Source organism: Salvelinus sp. IW2-2015, linkage group LG16, assembly GCF_002910315.2.
Source record: "Salvelinus sp. IW2-2015 linkage group LG16, ASM291031v2, whole genome shotgun sequence".
In the NCBI taxonomy this organism is placed as follows: Eukaryota; Metazoa; Chordata; class Actinopteri; order Salmoniformes; family Salmonidae; genus Salvelinus; species Salvelinus sp. IW2-2015.
The window spans coordinates 7,286,372-7,314,254 of record NC_036856.1 but is presented as its reverse complement, the minus strand read 5'-3'; the positions used below and the strand labels follow the sequence as shown (position 1 = coordinate 7,314,254).

The 27,883-nt window shown below is 41.8% G+C and overlaps 1 protein-coding gene across 1 annotated transcript in view; it reads right to left on the bottom strand.

Annotated features, from left to right (window-relative positions):
- LOC111975913 (rab GTPase-activating protein 1-like) overlaps nucleotides 1-27,883 on the bottom strand; it is a 179,181-nt gene that overhangs the window by 107,199 nt on the left and 44,099 nt on the right. The window contains 2 exon segments of the mRNA XM_070447710.1: nucleotides 6,835-6,985; nucleotides 7,712-7,805. Of these exon segments, the coding sequence (XP_070303811.1) occupies nucleotides 6,835-6,985; nucleotides 7,712-7,805 (245 nt within the window).

Sequence of the window (27,883 nt, the reverse complement as noted above, 5' to 3'; positions counted from 1 at the left end):
AGTGCGCGCTAACCAAGGGGGCCAGGTACACGGTGTTTCCTCCGACACATTGGTGCGGCTGGCTTCCGGGTTYYYMGSGCGCTGTGTTAAGAAGCAGTGCGGCTTGGTTGGGTTGTGCTTCGGAGGACGCATGGCTTTCGACCTTRGTCTCTCCCGAGCCCGTACGGGAGTTGTAGCGATGAGACAAGATAGTAATTACTAGCGATTGGATACCACGAAAATTGGGGAMAAAATGGGATAAAATATWWWTWTTTTTWATTWAAAAAAACATTGCAACATTAAAACCTAATACGTTTTAGGCCTTTTAAAATAATTTGCTCATTCAACATATCAAAGACCAAATGGCTAATGGTAGGCAACAAATATTTTTACTGAGCTGACGCAAGCACACAAATGTTCAGGAAATGTAACTTTTCTAGTTTACTCATATTTATCTTAGCTACCTTAGAAGTGTTTACTTTGCAGACGGACTAGCATCTATTAAGTCGCAATGTCCCATACATTGGATGCCCAAGTATTCAGACCCTTTACTCAGTACTTTGTTGAAGCACGTATGGCAGCGATTACAGCCTTGAGTCTTCTTGGGTATGACGCTACAAGCTTGGCACATTACTTGGGGAACTTCTCCCATTATTCTCTGCAGATCCTCTCAAGCTCTGTCAGGGTGGATGGAGAGCGTCACTGCACAGCTATTTTCAGGTCTCTCCAGAGATGTTCGATTGGGTTCAAGTCCGGGCTCTGGCTGGGCCACTCAAGGACATTCAAAGACTTGTCCCGAAGCCCGTCCTGCGTTGTCTTGGCTGTGTGCTTAGGGTTGTTGTCTTGTTGAAAGGTGAACCTGTGCCCAAGTCTGAGGTCCTGAGCGCTCTGGAGCAGGTTTCCATCAAGGATCTCTCTATACTTTGCTCCGTTCATCTTTGCATCGATCCTGATTAATCTCCCAGTCCCTGCCCACAGCATGATGCTGCCACCACCATGCTTCAACGTAGGGATGGTGCCAGGTTTCCTACAGATGCATTCAGGCCAAAGAATTCAATCTTGGTTTCATCAGACCAGAGAATCTCGTTTCTCATGGTCTGAGAYTCTTTAAGTGCCTTTTGGCAAACTCCAAGCGGACTGGTTATGTGCCTTTTACGGAGGATTGGCTGCCATCTGGCCACTACCATAAAGGCCTGATTGGTGGAGTGCTGCAGATATGGTTGTCCTTCTGGAAGGTTCTCCCATCTCCACAGAGGAACTCTGGAGCTCTGTCAGAGTGAGCATCGCGTTCTTGGTCACCTCCCTGACCAAGGCCTTTCTCCCCCAATTGCTGTTTGGCCGTGCGGCCAGCTCTAGAAATAGTCATGGTGGTTCCAAAGTTCTTCCATTTAAGAATGTTGGAGGCCACTGTTTTGGGGGACCTTCAATACTGCAGACAATTTGTGGTACCCTTCCCCATATCTGTGCCTCGACACAATCCTGTCTCGGAGCTCTACGGACAATTCCTTCAACCTCATGGCTTGTTTTTTCTCTGACATGTACTGTCAACTGTTGGACCTTATATAGACAGGTGTGTGCCTTTCCAAATAATGTCCAACTAAATGAATTTACCATAGGTGGACTCCAATTAAGTTGTAGAAACATCAAGGCTGATCAATGTAAACAGGATGCACCTGAGCTCAATTTCGAGTCTCATAGCAAAGGGTCTGAATACTTCGGTAAAAAAGGTATCTGTTTTGTATTTTTCAAAAAAATCTAAAAACCTCTTTTCACTTCGTCATTATGGGTATTGTATGTAGATTGTTGAGGATTTTTTTTTWWATGMAATCCATTTTAGAATAAGGCTATAACGTTTTTAAAAATGTGGAAAAGGGGAAGGGGTCTGAATACTTTCCGAATGCACTATGTCTACAAAATACGTTTTGAAATCACATAGCCTAATCCAAAAGAAAGGCTACATCTAATCTTTATTCCTAAAATGTATGTTCACGATTCACAAATTATTTTGATTCACCGCGATTGAAATGAATCGCAACTAATACAATGCCGAAGTGAATCGTACGTTTTGTCAAAAATAATTGTTTAAATTAATCATTCAAAAAAGTAAATCAACTTTGTATAACCGAAAGACGGTTGAAATACATCTCTATCATATGTTATAGGCTAGGCCTACCTGCTGCTGCAATGTCCGACTGTCTCTCTCTCCTTGAGCAAAGGCCGCACGTCATTCCGATCCTGGCTAATATTTTGATTTTTATCTGATTGACAAAATGTTTAAAAACTGTGCCTAAATAAACTACATTGACAGACATTATTAAATTCATTTCCATGAGTTTCCCAAAACTTTTCCAGGCCTGGAAAACACCATTTAAAAATTCCATGACTTTTCCTGACCGTAGAACACTGCTCTTGGTGCAATTGAGTACAGTAACCATTTAAATAGATACGGCACCAAAATTCCATCTTCATGGAATTATCTTAAAACCTAATCTAGCAAGTAGTCTATTGACCAGGGAAGTAGGCAATTTGAGAACTGTTTATTTATTTAGCATTTTAGGATTAGCATTTTTGAGACCAATCAATGAGAGCTAAGCTCTGTCACCCTCCAAACCAATTTGCGCCAATGTGATAGTCGAAACGGGACAAATTGATACAGCCTGCCAAAGTTAATCATGAATAATATCTTATTACCATAGTAACAACAAAATGATAAATTAGTTCAAAGAGCAGCAAAGTCAAGCCAGTATCTGGGAGCATCACATTAGAAGGGTCTAAATCAGACAAACAGAATATGGGCACGGAAGAGCATCACAAGTAGAATGAACTCAAATCCAAGCATGTTTCCATGGCAGCTCATCCCAGTGAACATTTGTACAGCATTGTCTGTGGGTTAGCACGCGTGGGTGTCTGATTAATTCTAGTCCGACGCTCCTGATGCTACCTTTGATTGCAGAGACTCACTAAATGCCACTGCAAAGCTAGCTGGAGTGCGGGCCAAATATGACATAAAAATGGAGCTGAAGCACCTTGAGAAAGACAAAGATCCCTCATCGAAGATTTAATTACATCCTTCAGAAGGACTGAACTGTTGTTCATTGCGGGCCTGATTGGAAGATAATGCATTAGTGGGATCCAGGTGAGACTTGACAGCGGCACAGCCTCTGAAGAGAGCGATTTTACCCCTGAGACTGGGACAGTCTGTCTGTACCAACTGTGGCTTGAGCTGCAGAATACGTTTTTCATGTTTCATACAATCATACAGGCTCTTTAGAGAGAGAAAAAAAAATCAGTATAGTGCATCCCTGCAATTGTAAAAAGAGTAATTATCAAATATTCTTCTCATAGTACATTTGAGATATAAATAGGCCTAGTGAGCAAATAATTGAAATATTGATAATGATGTCAATTTAAGTTTTGTGAATCGTGAAATACCTGACAATCACAGAGGAAAGATGYAAAATCAATCTTCATTCTGGCAAAACAATCCTTTCTTTCCACAGACATCAGTGACTTCCAATCTCAGAGACAGGCCAACACCATTTTTCGAGACTTCCAATTTGAACCTCCATCCAACTTTTGTCATTGGTTTTGATTGATCCCGACAGAGGAACTCTAACTGTAATGTGAATTGGCAGTGTAAGTGCCTTTCTGAGGAGCAGACTCCAAATAGCTTTCAATCTTTTTTAAGCCATGGTTCAACAGCAGCACACCTTTGAAAGATCACACAGGGAGAGTAAAAGGTTGTGAAAAATCTACGTTTCACGCTTACTCCCAACAAAGTGCCACACAGACTGGGAACGGAGTTATTTGCAATTTAGCAATAATCTGAAGACCGACAACTAGGAAGAGTGTGTGCGTGTGTGAATCAGTGCAGACTACATGTAATGTTAAAGTGAAGAGGGTATGACACTTAACAATATCAAAACTGGTATCCAGGAGTTAGGCTACCAGGGAACCACACAAACCAAAACATCCTTTATGTTCGGAGGAAACGCTCGTTTAAAATGACATTCAGCCAAGTAATTTATTATTATTATTATTATTTTTATTTATTTTTTTAAATAAGAGCACAAAAGTTTAAAATTTAAACTTGAATTCTTGCAGAGCAAAAAGGCATGATCTGTCTGCCTTGGCACCCCAGACACCTGAGTATTAAGCTTTGACTAAGTCAACGGCAACTTGCCGGATAACGTTTCTTATACTGTACACGTCCTACCAAAAACATTCACTGTGAGCCTCAAAWAATGACTTGAAAATACACAAAAGCAGAGAACAGCCCTCTCTTCTCCCAATAAATCCCTTTTCCTGCAGTACAACCCAACCCAGTGTCGTCTTGTCTAGCGTCACGTGCAATTATGAGTCACTGTCAATTATGAGTGTCACCGTCAGAAAGCAGAGTGAAATGTGCCCTGATTTATACCKCCATAACCAGCCGCGGCACAATTACTTGGGATTCAATCAGCATTAGAATCATCATTGAGGGGAGATCGGCCCATTAATAACACAGACGTCGAGCACTACGACACTACGCCCCCCCCTGGGATTTTAGCTGGCTATTAATAGCACCTGCCACCCAGTCTATCAATATCATTACATCCAATAAGGAAGGGAGCCCACTCAAAGAATTACAATGAATGAGTGAACGCTCACCAGGATATTCTCTGTCACATAACCTTCCTTACTTAAGCTAGTGTTGTGGTATATTTAGGAGCTCATCTGGACTGCTGCTATTTTCTGCCTCCATGGGAGGCAGGGGGGCTGGGAAGACAGACAGACAGACAGACAGACAGACAGACAGACAGACAGACAGACAGAAGACAGAGAGAGAGAGAACTGAGGCTCTGGGTTAAAGACGCAAGGCGAGGGTAAATTTACACCGGCAGGCAAGAGACGACGACAGCCCAGCATAAATACATGTCAAAGGAGAAGCCTGTTCCGTTTCATTCGGCTTAAAAGAAAAAGAAAAAATAAGAATAATTGTGCCCCATGCGCGAGCGGTAACCTTTAGTTTATGGATCCATTTTCCCGCTCTCTTCAATCCCTCTATTTCAGGCAAATGATCACTGAGTGCGTTGTATTTTAAGACCCTCTCCTGAAAGGAATGAGTATTGTTTTATACACAAAAGTGAGGGGCTGTCGCCTAGTTATCCTCCTCACAAGTCCTCATACAAAAAAATATATTAGTCACTTGGAATTAGCTCTAAGGTAGTAAAAATCATGGCTGCTCCAAAATAGATTTTGTGCCATGATCTACCAGCCGTTGGATAAGAGACTAGGCAGAGACCAGTCAAGGTGGAATGAATGAATTGGGGCTGTGGGGTTAGGGGTTATGTGGGTGAATCTGTCAGACAGACTACAGAGAATGATGCTTCACATTAGTTGTGGCATTTTAGTGCCAGGACAACAGTGGGGCTGATAGGATCAGCCTCTCTGTCTGACACATGGTCTCTACACGCCCCACACTGGGTGATAGAACCGTGATCTGTGTAGTAAAAGGAGGTCACACACTGACTGGGCTACTGCCTAGTAGCACACATATTAAGGCCAGGATGCCAGAGATCCACTACTGTACATCTCTGAAGGCTGGAGAAATAAACGTGTAACTAGAACACTGCTGTTCCGCCACATACTATAGACACATTTTGTACTTGTGCAGCGAGAGATTGAAAATGTTATATTTATCTTAAGCTAATAGTCAACTTAATTGTATTTAAATTCTAGCGTTCAGACAGTCCTACATTTGAGTTTGACCCTTTTCTAAAGTCCCAGATTTTGATGGTCCATACAGCTTGTTGTCAGACACTCAAATCCGAGTGTCCCAATGTCCCTTCCCTATCCCCTTGTCAAACCAAATCCCCAAAAAGTATTATTTAACCACGAGGACTGTTCAATTGTGCCAGAGTCAACAACAGTGCCTTTTTACTGTGGGAAAATTCCTGCCATCACCCATACTTGGCATCAGAACCAGCATACCTCCATGAGAAACATAAGAGAATTAGCTAAAGGCACAACAACTCTGCCCGCTGTGGGATCWGACCATCCACATTCAAGTTGAACTGATCAGGGCAAACTCAAGTTGAATTCAAATGATCCGGATAATTCAAGATGCACCGAAACAATCTGGCAAATTCTAGTTGAACTGAAATTACCTTGACGATGAGATGCTTCTGATGTTTCAATGCTGTTTCTATGTCAATCATGTCATGGTGAAGCCAATGACACATTTCCAAATTGTGTGGACCATGAAGTTTTTCCAATTCTAAAACGGAAGGCTCTTTATGGAGCTAATTTACTGGCCTGTTGTGAGAGTCCTTCAGTCTCTCCAGGGGAACGAGGGACAACTGCAAGGTGGCACCTACTGGAATAGGTATGAGAGAGATTCCCTGCAGGGCACGTTGATGCAAATCATTACTACACTTTCCCGACCCCAAGTTGAAGAGCATGTTTTTCACACCAACYTCTTTAAGGATTGTCTCAGTCTCTGCACTCGAAATGACAATTTGCATGATGGTTATACAGTACACGTATTTGACTAACTCGTGTTCATTTCTGCAACACTTACATTTTCATTACAGCCAACATGCGACCATTGTGAAGGCAACTTCTCAACCTTTACACTTCAGAGAACAGAACTGGAGAGTACATTCAAATACATGTGGGAATCACTAATCGTGTGCGAGTGCGTGTCTTTAAGCATGTGATTCATTGAGKACAGCATGTGTGTGTGAGTGAGGTGTTAGTGTATCGGTGAACATCTTTGTGCGTGAGATTATGTCGATAAATAGGTGTGAGCTTGTGTGTGTCTCATCGTGTTTTTGTGTGTATCAGTGCGCGCGTGTGCCTTTCTCTCCTTACCTTGGTGATGAGAATGCGGTATTTATCCAGCAGGTCCTGGTCACTTTGGCAGCCTGAGAGGAGCTGCCAGACCTCAGCCCTGAGGGCCTCAGGGACCCCAGGCTTCACCAGCGCCGTCAGGCCCTTAGGCCGCACAGACAGGTTCCCATGCCTGACACACACACACACACACACACACACACACCCACCACAGAGGTAGTTAAGAATCTGATATGAAGAAATTGAGTTCTACTCTTCATAAAACAGCAATTCTTATCAGGGTAAGGCCATCTACAGTACAGGCATGGCGAGGATATCCATTATCAATGTTGCGTCCCTGGATCTGTTTTTATGAGGAGTGAAATGGAGTCCCCTTGAAATAAAGTTATTAATGTGACCACACATACGAAAGCAATGCAAACCAATAATGAAAACCAACATACGAAAGGTAATGCAAACCAATTCACATGATCAGAAAATGTATACATTGAACGCGTTTCATTCAAATAATCAAACAGGAAGCTGTTCTCTACAGCTTCCTGTTGGACTTGCATTTAGTCTCTTGTGAGATACACCTACGGTTAGTTACAAAGCATAGGGAGAAGAAAATGACGTGTATATGACAGTCGCATAAAGACTGTTGTTGTACATCAACAACGGATGAATCTCAGTGAAAGGAGCAGCCATATGGTACATACAGTATGACTTATATTGTCACGCATATGAAGGCTTTATGAATTTTTATGACCGCACCATATCTCTACTGRAGAAAAAGTGTGCCCATGCATGCAATCCATCGTCATCATCATCCTCCTCCTCAACTCAATGATTCCATACATTTTCAGTACAACTGCCCAATTGTGGTCATCATGACTGCCACACTCCCTGTGAGTCTTACCATCTGTTGAGGATTCCACCCCAGGACTCCAGAATCTTCTCAGGGCAGTCTTTGGACACGTCGCCGGTCCCACTGGAGATCTCGCTGTCACTATCTGCCGAAGACACAAGGACTGGAGTTTAATATCAGAGGCCAGTTTGTCATCTCAGGGGCCACTGTATAACAACTTGAAATATCAAAATGAGCCCCAATCACAATCGTCAAAAGATATCAATGTGGGGCACCCCCTCATTTGAACACTGCTATTATCGTTAAAAACGAACAATTGAAATCCAAATTGAAATGGAAGTCATCAAGCAGTTTGTAGAAAAATGATCTAATGTGATGGTGCTACATTAGTGCAGTGTTAAGCCAGAGCTGCAGTCCCCTGGGCTGCTGTGAACTGGGCTGCCTACTGCTCTCCTCTCATGATGGAGCTCTGATRCCCAATAACAGCTGAGAGAAGTACCCTTATTCACGTTTTAAAACACACACACACACACAGACGTTCGTCTGGCTCACACACTCAAGCACGATGAGGTCTGAAGCGGACCTGGCTGTCTCACACATTGAGTGGCTGTGGAGCAGACAGCTCCATGCGGGCAGGGTGATTGGCTATAAAGGAAAAACCAGCATGCCTTTCCGAAAGTATTCACACCCTTGACTTTATCCACATTTTGTTGTGTTACAAAGTAGGATTAAAATGGATTTAAATGTAATTTTCTTGTCAACGAGCTACACAGAATACTCTAATGTCAAATTGGAAAGAGGAATAAAAATTTAAAAATTGCATTATTATTGGAAAATGAAACACTGATATATCTTGATTAGATAAGTATTCAATAAACGTTATGAATAACCTTTGGCACAAATACAGCTGTGATTCTTTCTAGGTAAGTCGAAGCGCTTTGCACACCTGGATTGTCCAATATTTGCCCGTTATTATTCAAAATAAATATTCAAAATCTGTCAAATTGGTCAACGCTAGACAGCCATTTTCAAGTGTTGCCATTGATTTTCAAGCAGATTCAAGTCAAAACTGTAACTAGGTCACGAACATTAACTAGGTCACGAGTTTAAGGTTATTGTCCTGGTGAAAGGTGGATTTGTCTTCCGGTACGGGCCTTCTGAGTGGCGCAGCAGTCTAAGGCACTGCATCGCAGTGCTAGCTGTGCCACTAGAGATTCTGGGTTTGAGTTCAGGCTGTGTCGCAGCCGGCCGCGAGCGGGAGACCCATGGGGCGGTGCACAATTGGCCTAGCATCGTCCAGGTTAGGGGAGGGTTTGGCCYGAAGGGATGTCCTTGTCCCATCGCGTACTAGCGACTCCTGCGCAGTGCACGCAGACATGGTCACCGGGTGTACGGTGTTTCCTCCAACACATTGGTGTGGTTGGCTTCCGTGTTAAGTGGGCATTGTGTCAAGAAGCAGCGCGGCTTGGTTGGGTTGTGTTTCGGAGGACACACGGCTCTTGACCTTCGCCTCTCCCGAGTCCGTACGGGAGATGCAGCGATGAGACAAGACTGTAACTACCAATTGGATACCACAAAATTGGGGAGAGAATTATTTTTTTAAGGATTTGTCTTCCAGTGTCTGTTGGAAAGCAGACAACCAGATTATCCTCTAGGACTTTGCCTGTGCTTAGCTCTATTCCGTTTCTTTTATATAAAAAAAACTCCCTAGTCCTTGCCGATGACAAGCATAACATGTTATAACATAACCATAACATGATGCAGCTACCATAGCACCGTGCTWGAAAATATGAAGAGCGGTACTCAGTGATGTGTTGGATTTGCCCCAAACATAATGCTTTGTATTCAGTACAAAAAGTTCATTGATTTGCCACATTTTTTGCAGTATTACTTTATTGCCTTATTGCAAACATGTTTTTGAATATTTGTATTATGTAAAGGCTTTCTTCTTTACACTCTGTCATTTATGTTAGTATTGTGGAGTAACTACAATGTTGATTCATCCTCAGTTATCTCCTATCACAGCCATTAAACTCTGTCATTTAAATTTTATATAATTCCAGAGTAGTTAGTCTATGGGCTCCCAAGTGGCACAACAGTCTAAGGCAGCGCACAATTGGCCCAGCGTCATCCGGGTTTGTTCTTAACTGACTTGCATAGTTAAAATAAAAAATATATTTTTTTATGTTTCATATAAGTTCAGTTTGCTGTTCTAAGTTTCATCCTTGTAACTTTGGAGAGGCTACTAAACTCTCATGACCATTGTTTATTTGTGGCTCTCACCTCTGCCTTTATCTCCAAAGTGTTACTGTTTGCATTGTGTGTATGCTTCACACCTATGTGAGACACTGTACAGATAAAGTTTAGTCTTGATGTTTTTACTTTAAGGTAATGTCGRTTTGTAAATGTAGGGTAACTGTAATTCGGTGTGACTTCCCCTTACTTGGCAGTGGGTACAAGCTCTTTGTGGACAATCCCATGCTTTTCATAGACCCCTTGAAAAAGAAAATAGGGAAAATGCCAGATCTTTTGTCCGAAATGCCAGTTTGCTTTTTGTTTCCTGGCAGAGAAGGACTGCTTCAAAGACWAATCACAACATGCACCAGCTYAGGTGAAAGTGAAATCTAAATAATCTACACCTGGGAKGTAAAACCAACACCATTTGTAAATAGTTCAGCTTGTTTCTATTTTTGCACCTTTTTTAGTGAAGGACACGTGTGTAACCAAGTTTGTGTTTGACAAGTTTGTGTGATGTAAACAGGGGACCAATACATTGGATATGCCTAGGCTAAACGTCCAGGCACTTTGGAGAGGTTGAAAAAACACAGATATCCCCTGTCTGTCCCCCGACACCACCACAATGTTTGAGAGAGGTTGGTATTGTAGAAATYTAGTTTTTATAGTGAACAATAACTTTCAGGCACATCCAGTGTGTAAAAACAGTACAATTACCACATTCTCTTTGGAGAGGATGAAACGACACTTGAATGTACCCTGGATACCCCATAACACCACCACAATGTTTGAGTGAGGTTGATATGGTAGAAATTGTGTTTTTAAACTTAAATAGCATTTAGGGATTGAAAATATGTAATAGCACTGAAATTACCTAATTTACAGACATATACCACTTTGGAAAGGTTTAGGGACACTTGGAAACATCCCGTGACAACACCTAACACCACTTACTAAAACATCTGCCCATTTCTAGATGTTAGGTCTATCAATCCTATTTTTTTCCTGATACGGTTCACGTTGTGGAAGCCATCTGATGTGTTTCCAGCTCTAGTCATCAATAATTCACTTATAGCTGGTCAATGAAAGATGACTTTCAAAATAAAAAAGGTTATTTTGTGTGTGCTTGATCTTGTGAACTATGTAACTCATATATCTTCTGATAATTTCCTCAATCTCCCAGATGTCTTTTTTCCAAATATACCAAGGTTTTTCATGTCAGATGCATGAATAGCAGTTACTTTTGGTTAGGTCTATTTAGGCGGAAATCTACATTTTGCTATTACATTTAAGAGGTTAAACACCATTATTGCACCCAGAGTCCATGGCCCTTGTGACTTATGCACATTTTTACTCGTGAACTTATTTTAGGCTTGCCATAAAAGGGGTTGAATAGTTACTGACTCAAMAKATTTTTGCTTTTCAATTTAAATTCATTTGTAAACATTTCGAAAAACACTGACATTATGGGGTGTCGATCAGTGACACAAAATCTAAAACGTAATCATTTTCAAATTCAGGCTAACAAAAAAAAAACATGTAAACYGTCAAGGGGTGTGAATACTTTCTGAAGGCACAGTTTCCACTAGAACCGCTATAGAAAGTAAGCCAAAGAGACTTCCTGTACTACTATGTTTGTAATGTCAAYCAGCCCTCAACATAGTTTCACTGGATCTCCTCTAAGCAGTGAGAGGTCTGTTGGCACATTGAGTATGGCTCTAGTCTATAGTGTGACACCACTGGTGTTAAGCTTCATGTTATGACTCAAGTCAATGGAAAAATGTGTAGAGAGCATTAGGTTTACACAAGTCATGAAGCACATATTGTCTCAGACACTTTTTTTTCTCTCCATAGGATGCATACAGAGCATATACAGGTAAATMACAAAATAATGGAAACACTAAATTAGGGATAAAGTATATTGAACGCCCTATTAAGACACTATGTTGGCGTTTCCTTCCATTTCGGCAGTTACCCGTCTCTCATAGACTACACGCAGAGGCTTTATCTCAGATCCTACAGACTACACGCAGAGGCTTTATCTCAGATCCTACAGACTACACGCAGAGGCTTTATCTCAGATCCTACAGAACTACACGCAGAGGCTTTATCTCAGATCCTACAGACTACACGCAGAGGCTTTATCTCAGATCCTACAGACTACACGCAGAGCTTTATCTCAGATCCTACAGACTACACGCAGAGGCTTTATCTCAGATCCTACAGACTACACGCAGAGGCTTTATCTCAGATCCTACAGACTACACGCAGAGGCTTTATCTCAGATCCTACAGACTACACGCAGAGGCTTTATCTCAGATCCTACAGACTTACACGCAGAGGCTTTATCTCAGATCTACAGACTACACGCAGATGCCTTTATCTCAGATCCTACAGACTACACGCAGAAGGCTTTATCTCAGATCCTACAGACTACACGCAGAGCTTTATCTCAGATCCTACAGACTACACGCAGAGGCTTTTATTCTCAGATCCTACAGACTACACGCAGAGGCTTTATCTCAGATCCTACAGACTACACGCAGAGGCTTTATCTCAGATCCTACAGACCACACGCAGAGGCTACAGCACCTATAATAAGTCCACACCCCCCTTTAACTTTTTTCACATTTTGTTGCGTTACAAAGTGGGATTGAAATATATTTAATTGTAATTTTCGGTCATTGATCTACAAAAAAGACCATGTCAAAGTGAAAAGAAATGTAGTCTAGGGGGGGTACCCTTCTTTTGTCCCCATACATAAAACATCTTTAAGGTCCCTCAGTAAGGTATTGAATTTCAAGAACAGATTAAACTACAAAGACCAGGTAAAGCCTCATAAAGGGCAGTGATTGCTAGATGGTTAACAATAACAAAAGAGATATTGAATAAATCTTTAAGAATGGTCAAGTTAATCATTGTGCTGTGGATGATGTATTAAACCCACCCAGACACATCAAAGATGTAGTCCTTCTAAACTGAGCTGCAGGACAAGAAGGGAACTGCTTAGGGATGTCACTATGAGACCATTGGTGATTTGAAAACAGCGAGTTCAATGGCTGTGATGAGCGAAAACTGAGGATGGATCAACAACATTGTAGTGACTCCACAATAATGACCTAAATGACAAGAGTGAAAAATATTTAAATATACAGGATAGAAATATGCAAAACATGCATATGTATGCAACAAGGCACTAAAGTAATACTGCAAAGGAACACACTTTTTGGCCTAAATGCAAAGCCTTTGTTTGGGGAAAATCCAACACGTCACTGAATAACTGCCTCCTTATTTTCAAGCATGTTAGCAGCTGCATCAAGGTATGGGTATGTTTAACATCAGCAAAGACCGGGAAGTTTTCAGGATGAAAAACGTGATGGAGCGAAGCACAGGCAAACACCAGACAGCAGGAGAGGAATTCACCTTTCAGCGGGACAATAACCTACAACACAAAGCAAAATATACACTGGAGTTGCTTAACAAGAAGACACTGAGTGGCCAGTTTTGACTTCAATCTGATTGAAAATCTATGGCAAGACTTAAATTGCTATCTAGCCATGATACCCAACACCTTGACAGAAAAAAGCTCTTAGAGACTTACCCCCAAAACACTCACAGCTGTTATTGCTGCCAAAGGTGTTTCTAACATGTTTTGACTCAGGGGAATGAATACTTAACTAATCAAGGTATATTAGTGTTTTATTTGTCATTTGACAAGAGTATTGTGTAGATTGACCAAAAAATAGACAATTAAATACATTTTAAACCCACTTTGTAACAATAACATTTTCAGAAATCCAAGGGTGGTAACTTTTTATAGGCACTGTATCTCAGACTACATACACTAGTGTATATCTCACAAACTATATACAGAGTATATTGTCTTCCTCAAAGGCTTGGCTGCATACAAAGCCTATATCTCACAGGCTGTGTACAGAGCCTATAACTCAGACTACATATATAGCCTTTATCTCATAGACTACATAGAGGGCCCATATCTTACAAATTACAGAGCGCACAAAACATGAGGAACACCTTCCTAATATTGAGTTGCACCCCCTTTTTGCCCTCAGAACAGCCTTAGTTCGTCGGGGCATGGACCACAAGGTGTCGAAAGCGTTACACAGGTACYATGGCCCATGTTGACGCCAATGCTTCCAGCAGTCGTGTGAAGTTGGCTAGACGTCCTTTGGGTGGTAGACAATTGTTGAAACACACGGGAAACTGTTGAGCGTGAAAAACACAGCAGCGTTGCAGTTCTTGACACAAACTGGCACCTACTGCCGTATCCCGTTCAAAAGTCACTTCAAAATTGTATCTTGCCCATTCACCCTCACACATACACAATCCATGTCTCAATTGTCTCGAAAATTAAAAATCATTCTTTAACTTCTTTGGGGTAGGGGGCAGTATTTTCACGTCCGGATGAAAAGCATGCCCAGCGTAAACGGCCTGCTACAAAGCCATAAAAGCTAGAATATGCATATTTTTTGTAGATTTGGATAGAAAACACTCTGAAGTTTCTAAAACTGTTTGAATGATGTCTGTGAGTATAACAGAACTCATATGGCAGACAAAAACCTGAGAAAAAAATCCAACTAGGAAGTGGGAAATCTGAGGTTGGTCGATTTTCAACTCTGCTACTATTGAAGATACAGTGGGATATTGGTAATGTTGCACTTTCTAAGGCTTCCACTAGATGTCAACAGTCTTTAGAACCTTGTCTGATGCTTCTACTGTGAAGTAGGGCCGAATGAGAGGGGATTGAGTAAGGTCTACCATGACCTGAACATGCGCTGACCATGCGCGTTCATGTGAGAGCGAGCTCTGTTCCATCGCACTTCTGAAGACAAAGGAATTCTCCGGTTGGAACATTATTGAAGAATTATGTTAAAAACATCCTAAAGATTGATTCAATAGTTCGTTTGTCATGTTTTTACGGACTGTAATATAACTTTTTTTACTTTTCGTCCGTACTTTCGCTGGACTTGCCCGCGCGTCGTGAGTTTGGAAAGTGTACTGAACGCTAGAACAACAAGGAGGATTTTGGACATAAATGATGGACATTATCGAACAAAACAAACATTTATTGTGGAACTGGTATTCCTGAGAGTGCATTCTGATGAAGATCATCAAAGGTAAGTGAATGTTTATAATGTTATTTCTGACTTCTGTTGACTGCACAATATGGCGGATATATTTGTGTCTTGATTGGGCTCTGAGCGCCGACTCAGATTATTGCATGGTTTGCTTTTTCCGTAAACCTTTTTTGAAATCTGACACAGCGGTTGCATTAAGGAGAAGTGCATCTAAAATTCCATGTTTAATACTTGTATTTTCATCAACATTTATAATGAGTATTTCTGTAAATGGATGTGGCGCTCTGCAAAATTTACCGGATGTTTTGGATGTTTACCGGATGTTTTGGAACGTGCTTCTGAACGTAACGCGCCAATGTAAACTCAGATTTTTGGATATAAATATGAACTTTACCGAACAAAACATACATGTATTGTGTAACATGAATACCTATGAGTGTCATCTGATGAAGATCATCAAAGGTTAGTGATAAATTTTATCTATATTTCTGCTTTTTGTGAATCCTCTCTTTGGCTGGAAAAATGGCTGTGTTATTCTGTGAATAGGCACTCACCTAACAATCGTTTGGTTTGCTTTCGTCGTAAAGCCTTTTTGAAATCGGACACTGTGGCTGGATTTACAACAAGTGTATCTATAAAATAGTGTAAAATACATGTATGTTTGAGGAGTTTTAATTATGGGATTTCTGTTTTGAATTTGGCGCCGTGCAGTTTCACTGGCTGTTGAAGAGGTGGGACGCTACCGTCTCACGTACCCTAGAGAGGTTTAAACCTGTCTCCTCCCCTTCATCTACACTGATTGAAGTGGATTTAACAGGTGACATCAATAAGGGATCATAGCTTTCACCTGGTCAGCAATGTTCCCTATAAAGTTTTTGGTGCCAGTAGGTGAGAACATTTCTGGTCTGCTGAGCGCAAACTTGAACATTGTGAAAATTCTGTGCAAGTTCCAGAGCACGTTTACTGTGAACACTGAGTCTGAACCTGCTTTAAGTTACAGTTGTAACAGTGGCCAAGTAGGCTACTGTGGCTATTTGATCATAATGTAGGCCTACCAGATTGGCTGCCATCAAAAACAATGAGAGAAAATCCATCCCATAACATTTTAACATGGAAATAGCMGTTCTATCATTCAGCCTACAGTAGCAGTCAATGTGTGGTGTTAAATGTAGGCCTACATTCCATGAGAATTAAAAAAAAKAAAARATGCAGGGCTTGACCTTAACCTGTTAATCTACTTGTCCTTCAGACAAGGAGGTGCCTGAAAATGTTGTGTTTGATGCAAGAAAGCACTTTACAAAATAAAATGCATTCCCATACCATTATTACAGAGAATCAGACAAATTATGCTATCCTCTGCCTATTGGCTTCTTAGCTTATTCAAGCCAGCCTCCAAATTCAACATTGCCCCTTTAAACAAAAAAAGCTCTTTACCTGACTCTCTTTTTTAAGATGTCCAGAAATGTATTAGTTTTGTGCTCTTGTAGAAAGCAAATCACTCCCCTATTGCTGGCTACAAATGATCTATAAAATTGGGCTAATAACTCACTAACTAGCAAAGGATATGAATAAAATGTGCACACGTGGCTACATGCAGCTCTCGCTTAAATATCAAAACAAGCGCATCTACTCACGACCGCTCATGCTGTAAYCACAGTCCAGTTCAAAGTAAATGTCACAGATCCATATATGGCAATGGTCAATTTCATATAAGCCTACTGCAGCTCTGATCGGTTATGCCGCACCGGTCTGTGTAGAGTACGGGTTGAGTCGTGTGTCAATACAATAAAACCCTACTCCGATGCGTTCTGCCTACAACAAAATCTCTTGCATAGTTAATTTTGTTTCAGTATGTTGCATTGAATGTGGCTAATATTGCATTGATTCGAWRACAATTGCTACAGTAAAGGGAAACGTTGATAGTGTAAACAGGGAAAACTCTAGAACAGTGGTCACCAACCTTTTCTGAGTCAAGATCACGGAGTCAAAATGCAYGCRGAGATCTACTAATCAGATTTGTTTTTAACATGACTTAAACGTAAGCCTATGCAACATTAACCAATTAAAAACAGTACTGTAGCAATGAGGTTTGTGCAGTAAGCTAAAGAACCAATACATTATCATTGCTTCAATTGCCTGCCAATGTATTGTTGTTCAGGACATTTTTTTCCAATTACATTTCAAAACACTAGGTAAGCAATATGATCACCCCGGTAATAGATCCGTTGTTGTATAACTTGTGAGGCACAGTAGAGTGAGCTTTTCATTTRATTGGGCTGATGGTGCCTGCATCTGATGGTCAGTCTCAGCGGAGGGGGAGCAGCAGACTGAGGGTTCGCCTCTCAACATCCCTCCGCTCTCCCTTTCCTCCACTGACATTAAACAAAAAAAGGGACACAGTCTTCCAGCTGATGGCAAAACTCGAGTCGCACCGCATTATTTCTGCCTCATGCACAAATTCATGTCGTTACTCATATGAACAGGGAAAGGGAAATATTCCTTGATATTCAAAAAGATGCAAGCCACTAATAATAACAACGCAAGCCTATGGATACACTCATTTATCCTGCTGCAATGCTTGTTGTAGAGATGAATGGAAATAGGAAGAAAGCACATTTTATGGCTTATAAAAGTGTTGAATACAAAGTGTTGACAGTGCTGAGTAAGAATTTAAACATGAACTCAATCATAAAAACAGCAGCTCGTTGCTGTGTTTCGTTGACAGTCTCTCTCTAGTCATGGTTTTAAACGTTTTGAAATCTCACAGTATCAACTTCGCTGTAGCTTTCTTTTATGCCTGCTACTTTACTGCAGACACGGTAATCTGAGCCATCCGATTTGCGAGCGGTAGGGCTATTGCACTTGATTTGCTTTCCGGGACCACCGGTAAGGCAGAATTTGTACCTTCAGACACATGAAATGGTTCAAAATGGCAACAGTTCACCTGCCTGGCGGGCAGGGRAGCTGAAATCGGGTGCACCTACTGCCAACAGCCCGAGAATTAAAAGAAAATAGGACAAGGCTTTATCGGGGGTTTTTTACCAAAATGTTTGGCGATCGACTAGGAATGCCTTGGAGATCGACCAGTCAATCCGGTTGGTGACCACTGCTCTAGAAAGTTAAGTGAAGTTCAATCTCATGCTTCTCTCTGTGGACTGATATTTKTTCTGCGTGGCAGTCCCGGGTGGAGCTGCGCGGCAGTCCCAGGGCTACTGCGCGTAAATGCGCTACTTACAGGGAGCATTGTTGGGGTCAGTCTCTGTCATGGAAAGAGCAGGCGTTCCAAATGTTTTGTACACTCAGTGTATATACCGAGTATATGGTCTTTCTCACAAACTTCGCTGCATACAAAGCCTATATCTCATAGGCTGTGTACAGAGCTGAGCACATGAGCAGAGGGTTTGAGCTGTGGTGTGTATATTGCCACCCATTCAGTAGGGTCATGAGTGTGCATGTGCTTGTATGTTTGCTGTGTGAATGCATGTGAATGTGCACGCGTGTGCTCGTGTGGATGAAAAAAAGCACACTGAAAATATAAATCACAGTGGGCTGACAGAAAAATGGAGAAAAAGGAGACATTCCGGGTCACACTGCTGCACATTGTAATTTACAATAAWACAAGAAAATGTATGTGCACGTGTGACTGGCAAGAAATGTGCAGGCAGGCAGCAGCAGCAGCATCCTCACACACTGGGAAAGCATTCAGTCCCGTCTACAATGGCAGCTGACCTCCAGCTAGAAATCCCTGAAAGGCTTTCTTTTCACGCCGCCTCCACCGGCAGCTGGAACGCAGCAGAACCTTTAGAAATGCTTGTACATTTCACTGTGAATGGCTTCTCCTCCCTGGCAAGGCTTTTTTTGACACAGTGCCGGCCTTGGAGAGTGCCTCTCTAACGCCAAGGAGGTGATAAGGTTSAAAAGACTGGTGTGGGCGGACATCTCACTCAGAAGCAACTATTATTCTTTTTGCAGTTGGAATGGTACCACTCCAGCAGAGCAGAGTTAGGTCCAGCAGAATGCTGAAAACGTACCCAGAGCACATTCAAGRGGCAACTGACTGTAATGATGCGCTGTACATGTACTTATTGTAGGTTTCCCTGGATAACAAGGCTTGCTAACAAAACTTGTCCAAAGAGCATTCCAACCTCTTACAATCAAGAGCCCCCCGGGAAAAAACTGAGAAGTGCCGTGTCGGAAAAGCTGTGCTTGTGGGAAGGCAGAAAAGCCACCGTTTACATTGTTGGATCATTGGAATGTGTGTTCTGGGCACCTTTGGAGTCCAAATGGTGATGTTATTTCTCCTGTTTTGCATTCATTCAAAAAAGGCCCAGCAACCCTAATTTATGGTAAAAAAAAAGGGTTCTAACTAATAATGTGTATTGGCCATCAACAGCGAGCCTTTTGGGGTAAAAGGTGTTTGATACAGAGGTGGATACAAAATTTGCACGTGTCTTTTCTGMGGCCTGGAGTTTTTCCTGATCTCATGACCTGGTTAGGTAAAACTCGGTCCTATTCGTAGGCTATGAAAAAATATGATTATCATCATCATTATTATTATTATTATTATAGATAGCACAGATGAAAAGGGAAGCTATGACTATATGACATTTTATTTTTTATTGTCGGCTCATATGATGGATCAAACCCTTCCAAACTACCACCAACCTTGTTATCCATTCTGAATCTGATATCAAAAGAGCCAGAGACAATTTCAATGGACAACATACTCTGTAAAAGGGCCGGCCCTAGCCTTTTGGTGGCCCTAAGCAAGACTTGGTTGGGGGCCCTAACCGAGATGTGTAGCTTAGTGAACTYCTATAGCAGGGCTGAGCTTTATGCACAGAATGGTTACAGTGTCTTTAAATATGAATCTCACTCTATACACACACAACGTTAATGGGCAATTCCGCCACTTTTCAACCTCATATTCATTATCTCCAGCGCCATACCATGTCTACATATGTAAAAATGGCACGTTTCTATGATCTGTGGTTTAAAAGATTAGAATCATAGTCAAAATGTWAAATAAATAAATAAATCTGTGACATGACAGGGCAGGATTTAAAGCAGGAGTTGGAACCAGTTCTGGGAACAGAAATGGAAACCATTAAAAATATATATAAAATATATGGTTCTGTTCAGAATGAAACGATTGAAAAATAATGTAGGTTCCCACCACTGATTAAAAGGGAGACTGATTTTCAAAACCTGCAACGCGTTTCTAGCCAGAGAGAGGGTATTTTTTTGCTCCCCAAGTTTGAAAACTACTGTTTATACATTTTTTGGAACAACATTATCATGTAGAACTTAACGTTCTATTTTAGAAATGTGCCGTTTTCACATACAGTTGAAGTCGGAAGTTTAAATACACCTTAGCCAAATACATTTAAACTCAGTTATTCACAATTCCTGACATTTAATCCTAGTTAAAATTCCCAGTCTTAGTTCAGTTAGGATTACCACTTTATTTTAAGAATGTGAAATGTCAGAATAATGGTAGAGAGAATTATTTATTTCAGCTTTTATTTCTTTCATCACAATCCCAGTGGGTCAGAAGTTTACATACACTCAATTAGTATTTGGTAGCATTGCCTTTAAATTGTTTAACTTGGGTCAAACATTTTGGGTGGCCTTCCAAAAGCTTCCCACAATAAGTTGGGTGAATTTTGGCCCATTCCTCCTGACAGAGCTAGAGTAACTGAGTCAGGTTTGTAGGCCTCCTTCCTCGCACACACTTTTTCAGTTCTGCCCACAAATTTTCTATATGATTGAGGCCTCATTTTAAATGAATCATTTTAAATGAAATTTAAATGAATACTGCCTAATCCTAACCTTTCCTCTTCAGATTTTAAGTTATCACCCTGGACCTTAGTGGGGGAGCTGACGCCGTATAGCTGTGCGATGACTAATCAAGGCTGCTATAGTGTCAACCATGTTAMATGGGCTGTTTATACTAGGATTACCCAGCATGTGGTGGGATTGCTTAACACCCACATGGCGATCAGTGTTAGTGATCAAGCATTCATTGCCTCTTTTTGGGAAGGTCTCTTAGAGCTTATTTTAGGCTTATTCTAGTAATCTATGGGGTCTCACTCTCGTTATCAGGTAATTTATTCTTCTCTCATGGCTATGTCTAATGGTATCTGTCGGTAAGCCTTCAGCTCAGGTAGACTATTTGTAGGTTTTGATTATCAGGTCACTCCCACTGTGCACGCTGCAGAKGCATCAGCTACTGCTGAGCAATTTCAGTATGACATTAGGCTATTTAGATAAGGTGGGTACGTAGCTAACGTTTTGCTGCGGTTCTCGGGTTTTAGTAATACTGTGTGGCTTTTTTTGCTACGTGATGGTATGCTGAGCTGTGCCATGCATCAGTCTACTGTATGGTCTTCTCTCTGTACAATGTCTTCTGTTATATAACCGCGCATGTCTTTTCTATTCCAAATTCAGTCAGGCATATCAAAAGAGTATCTCCTCTCTCAGTAGCGCAGGTTTGAAAATCACGTTAAGGCAATGGTGTTCAAAAATACGCTTTTCCAGATGCGGTCTGTATGATGGCTTCAGGGGGTGTTCCTTCCCTTTCATTTTTGCGTGATCTCTTAAGTTCTGTTTGCATTATGTATGATCACATGTGGAACACTTGTCATCACCGGAACTAACACTGCTTTATCTCATGTTACGCTGCCTGCATGCTGAGCACGGGCAGCAGCTGGCGAACCTCTGTTCAACATTGATGCTGGCAACCAGTGAGAAGACACTGGATCTCATCGCGGCTCTGGTTCCTTCGTCAGTGCCGAGGGATAGCCCTGAGCTATTGGCAACCAATTCTGCGTCGCCGCTGCTACTTCTCTCTGATCCTCTGCTGCTACCATGTTACAATTTAAAATGTTTCTGAGGATTGTGAAACCTACCCGAGTTCTTGCAGTATTGGTATATGATCATGATTGTCGGCCTGTGTTCCATTAGCTATGTTGCATCTGCCTAATGGGCTTCAAAAGAGCAATCTTCAGGCAACGACAAAGGTCACCATCACCCTCACTCTGTATGAATAGATTCATGTTAAGGGTGTTCGGCTCATACAATAATTTGTACTTGAGGCAGTTGTCTTTCTATGAGTTTTTACGGTAGGGAAATACAGTTCGTATTAATTTCTTTTTAATCATTGCATGATCTCACGATTTAATCAGGGACACACGTTCACCGTGTTGGGTAAGCATTCCCAAACTGATAGGAAGGGTAAAGGTACCATTGCTCAAACTAACCCTCCTTTCTGTCCTCTTTTCCGCTACCTGCAATGGCGACCACTGGCCACTCCGGGTGATCCATTATTCGTCACTGATGCAGGCAAACCAATGACAAGATACTGATTTTTCATCACGGCTCTGTCTCCTCCTGCGAGGCCATCTCCTGAGCTACACGCAAACTTATTCGTTTTGCATCGGCGCCGCTTCAACGGCTTCTCTATCTGTCCCTGCATCCACACTYGAGATCATGTGGCACTGGTCCTCTGCTTCCTATGAACGCTATATTAGATCAAACGCCAAGGAGATTTTGGATGTGAAAAGTGATGAGTTTATTTGCGAGTTCCATGCCTTATATAGATCGCTATGTCGGCGTTCAGAGATCTGTTCTTAACTGACTTGCCTAGTTACATAAGGGTTCAGCTAACCGTCAATAGCATTGCTTTGGTTGTTATCGCAATCAAGTTCCGTGCATATTGCTTAGGTTGTGTGTTTAAAAATATTTATATATTATTTAACTAGGCAAGTCAGTTAAGAACAAATTCTTATTTACAATGGTGGCCTACCCCGGCCAAACCCAGACGACGCTTGGCCAATTGTGCGCCGCKCTATGGGACTCCCAAACACGGCCGATTGTGATGCAGCCTGGATCCGAACCAGGGACTGTAGTGACGCCTCTTGCACTGAGATGCTGCGCCACTCCGTTAGCCCACTAGATGATAGATATTTCATGTAGGCCACAGATGATCAGGCTACTCGTATAGATCAGTGAGAGCACCCGGCGGTGCGTCTCTAGGGCAGCTGGGTTCACACTGCTACATTGGCAAAATAGGCAGATAGTTCACACGTGCCAAGATGAAGCTTATCTGGCCTTAAATCAAGGGTACCCGGCGGTACGTCACGAGGGATAGAGTCATAAGTCGTTCAGTTTAAGCKATATATGGTTAACATTCCAACATAGTATTCATTCTTGCGATTGTAGGTTGACTTTATATTTATGTATTTATTTATATATTTTACCCCCTTCTCCCCAATTTCAATCTTGTCTCATRGCTGCAACTCCCCAATGGGCTCGGGAGAGGCGAAGGTCGAGTCATTCGTCCTCCGAAACATGACCCACCAAGCCACGCTTCTTAACACCCGCCTGCTTAACCCGGAAGCCAGCCGCACCAACGTGTCGGAGGAAACACTATTCAACTGACAACACAGGTCAGCCTGCAGGTCACCGGCRCGCCACAAGGTGTTGCTAGAGCGCGATGAGCCAAGTAAAGCCCCCTCGGCCAAACCCTCGGACGCAGCCCTATGGAACTGCCGATCACGGACGGTTGTGATACAGCACAGGATCGAACCTGGGTCTGTAGTGACGCCTCTAGCACTGCGATGCAGTGCCTTAAYCCGCCGCGCTCAGGAGGCCCTTGTAGGTTTACTTTAGCTGATCAAGGGATTATATCTGGCATAGCTACACTGTCGGCTGGCGTAAGGTTTTGCTGTTTTGGGGGATTGGTATAGCTTACCGCTCTCACTACTCGTAGACTATTTTCTTTTGATGCTTTGCTTGGCCAGTGATCTACCCTGAAGGAGCAGAGCCTATATGCCAAGACTTGAATTATTCATTGCTTAATAAATGGTTAAACATATTTCTACATGGCGTTTTCTTTCTGAAATTAAGCGGAACCAGTTCAGAAGGGAAACCGAGTGCCCCGCCTCAGGCTGACGCATCAGCTGAGATGGCAGCAATTAGAGACTAGTAACAATCACACCTACCTTATTGGCAGTCTATTTAAGCTGACCGGGTCTGCTCACTGCCTGTAGGCTATATTATATTGATGCTTTGCTTGGGCAGTGAGCTACACTGAAGGAGAGAGCCTATACATGAAGACTTGCATTAATTCATTGCTTAATAAAATGGTTAAACATTTCTATCTACGTGCGCGTCTTTCTGAAGTGTGGTGTACTTTGACTGTATTTTATACTTGGGATACGCTTTCAATAGGAAACTCTTCTTCTTTTTTTTATCACTGGAGGACGTCTAAGCTTTTTGCAAAGCAGGGTTACATCGTCTTTATTAACTTTACATGCCTCAGAAACCCGGATCCGGGAAGCACCCCCCACCCCCCACACACTGATTAGCATAGATAGCATAGCTTCCAGAAGTAATAGTAGCATTAAATATCATTAAATCACAAGTTCCAAGACACCAGATGAAAGATACAGATCTTGTGAATAAAGCACCATTCAGATTTTTAAAATGTTGTACAGGGAAGACAAAATATGTAATCTATTAGCTAAACACGTTAGCAAAATACACCACTATTCTAACTCCATCAGTTTCTTACTCCTTCAGGTGCTATCACCAATTCGGCTCAAACTAAGATATTTGATAGCCAAAACCTATAAAAAAAACCATCAGATGACAGTCTGATAAATATTCATGGTATAGGATAGTTTTTGTTAGAAAAAGTGCATATTTCAGGTAGAAATCACAGTTTACAATTGCACCGACCATCAAATCACTAGAATTACTAGATAGAGCAACGTGTATGACCAATTTACTCATCATAAAACATTTCATAAAAATAGACAAGCATAGCAATGGAAAGACCATTCTTGTGATTTCAGACCATATTTCAGATTTTCTAAGCGTTTTCAGCGAAAACACAATAAACTAAAGTTAGCATACTACATGATTCCAAGCGTTACAGAGCATCGATTCCGCCAAAGAGCGCTGATAACGTAAACCACCGCCAAAGATATTAATTTTTTCACTAACCTTCTCAGAATTCTTTCCGATGACACTCCTGTAACATCATTTTACAACATACATATACAGTTTGTTCGAAAAGGTGCATATTTAGCCATACAAACGTGGTTACACAATGAAATACTAGGAAAATCAAGCCTCAATATGTCTGACTGTCATGGTCTATCAGAGTTGATCTAGTTTTAATTAAAAGCAATCATATACTTTGACTCAAAAAATACAGGGTTGACAGGAGAATCGAAAGACAAATTCAGTTCTTAATGCAACCGCTGATTTACATTTTTAAAATTACCTTACTTTTCAATACAGGGTTGGCCAAGTGAAAGCTATACAAACAAAATGGCGATATTTGCGTTTAAAATATTTCGACAGAACACTGGTTTATCATATTAAATATTGCTTACTTTGAGCTGATCTTCCATCATATTTCTTGCTGGCAATGTATCTTTCTATGTTATAAACGTCTTTTGGTCGATTAGATGTCCTCTGTCTCGAAATGTTCATGCACTAACGACACCGACACCTTAAAGCGTTGTCAAACTTTTCGAGGCAACGACAAATAATATTACTCAAGAATCGGCACTAACGGGTATAAATTGATATAAAACGGTTCAAATTCACTACATTATCGTTATGGATTTTTAAATTCACACTTCACAAGACTGAAAAACATGACTCGGGAAATATTGCTGGTAGAAAACGACGTGGATACGAGACAGGTCCGTATGGCCTTTCAGCTTGAGGCAATCGTTGGAGAAAGGGCGTCTCTGTACATTTTGGGTCATTTTAATGGCTTGGAACGTCCATCGATTTCATTGAAAACGTGATGACGTCAGACACCCAGAGAAGACGTATGCGCAGTGATGGTTTCTTCATAGCATTCACTGTGGCCTTATAAACAGCCCCAGATCAGAGGTAAAATTCTGAATCTGAACCCTGTCATGAAAGTGCTGTAGAAATGTTCTGTACATCAGAGGACAAAATTTTCTATACTCCTTATAGATGATACGTATAAGACGTTTTCTAGTCCAATTAATAAATATATGCAATATTGTACGATAGATTTGAGTAGAGGCAAGTTTAATTTGGAAATGTAAAAAAAAATAAATGCTAACACAGCTCCTATTGACAAAACGGTTTAAGCGCCAAAGCTGAGAGATCTTTTATAGGTTAAAACATTCAAAAGTGTATTTATTTTTGCTAATTTCAGTGCAAAGATATTTCCTTATTTTATTTAGGTAAAGCGCTGCCCACCTGTCCGGGTGAAGAATAGCCGTACTGTTAAGCCTCTGTGCTTTGGCAGTCGTTCTGACGCTGGTATCACACAAAAAATATGGATGAGTTTAGCTAATTCTAGGTATAGCCGACCAACCATTCCCAGGCCCTTTATTTCATTCATTATGTCATCCTGTTCTAACGCCCTTGCCTCTCTTCAGCTCTGGTAAAACAGCAGCTGTATCTGCCCTAGTCCATGCAATAGTGGGAGTCACACATTGGAAGTCCTTTGTGGGACCATACATTTGCTTTTGACGTAGCGGGGTAGAGTCTCGACGGATTGGTGCAGGCACATCTCAGGCAGGAGAGGAGGGTGAGCGGAAAAAAGAAACCAAGTGCAGAATGCAGACTGTCAAAAGATATCAACTAAGCTGTGAGAGGCGTAGTTGATGAGTCCCTGTAGCTGTAGCTAGGAGAACACTGTGACTGACAAGTGAATCCACCTGTCGCAGCGAGTGTGGGGGTACACTGGGACAGGGTCGTAGTCACTAGATAAAACAGGCAGAAATTGGAGGAGGTACTATGTCAACTTGTCAAGTAAGCGTGCTTCTTTACCATTGCAAAAGTTTTTTCTAAGTCATGAACTATGACTATGTCTGGTAAAGGTGTTCTGTGCTGCTGCTTTGAAAGTGATGTGCCGGGCGTCACACCAGATTGAAAAGTACTGGGGGAAATGCCAGCTCGCTAGACATTTCTGGCGGCTCTGGTTTGTTACTTAGAGTGCTGAATAAGAAGAGGGTTTGTTTATGTTTGTTTACTTTCACTAGTCATTAAATCCCTAGAAAGAAGTCTGAGGATGCATTTTGTGTCTTGTATCTTTGCCATGTAAAACCTTTTGTTTTCTTACTCCTCTCATGTATTTGCATCTGACTGCAATCATCAATATGACCAATTTCCCAACTAAAACCTTACTCATTCAATATTCATATTTTCAATAGGATGGTGGAAATGGGAAAACACAGAATGAGCATCCTAAAATGAAGAGGAAATCCTCTCGGTAAGTAACCAGTGGCAGGCAGGGTGGCAGCAGCAGTGAGTTCCTTCCAGAGCTGTGCAGTGTTGAGTCAAGCCGGAGGGAGGGCGAGATGGGTACCAGGTGGTCTTAGCCCACAGCAGCAGTGCGCGGTAACCAATGAGTCAACCCTACTTAACCGGATTGGACTGTGCTCCAGTGAAACCACTGAGCCCTCCAGAACACCATCCAAAGCTTCTGGAATTCTGCTCGCCTCAGCCTCGCTCGCCACACACAAAAAAAAAATAACTCCCCACTGTCTGAACACACACCACGCCTCAAACACACAGACACAAAAGCGCAAACACACACACAAACGTTCCCCCACAAACATCCACGCCGCCAACACCTCCCCTCACAGCGGTTCACACACACACACTAAATTAAACTTCACAGTTGATTCATGGCCGCCACGAAGGAGGAGGGGGCGAGCCTCAGAAAATGCAAAGTGAGCCAAGTGTTGATAACGTTCAATTCAGGGGGAATATCTGGACAGATGATCTCATTTGTATGAGGTGTTCCCCCACCGAGGAGAAACAATTGCCCGAAATATATAAATAAAACAAATGCTCCTCCAACAAGCTATTTGGCATCTCTCTA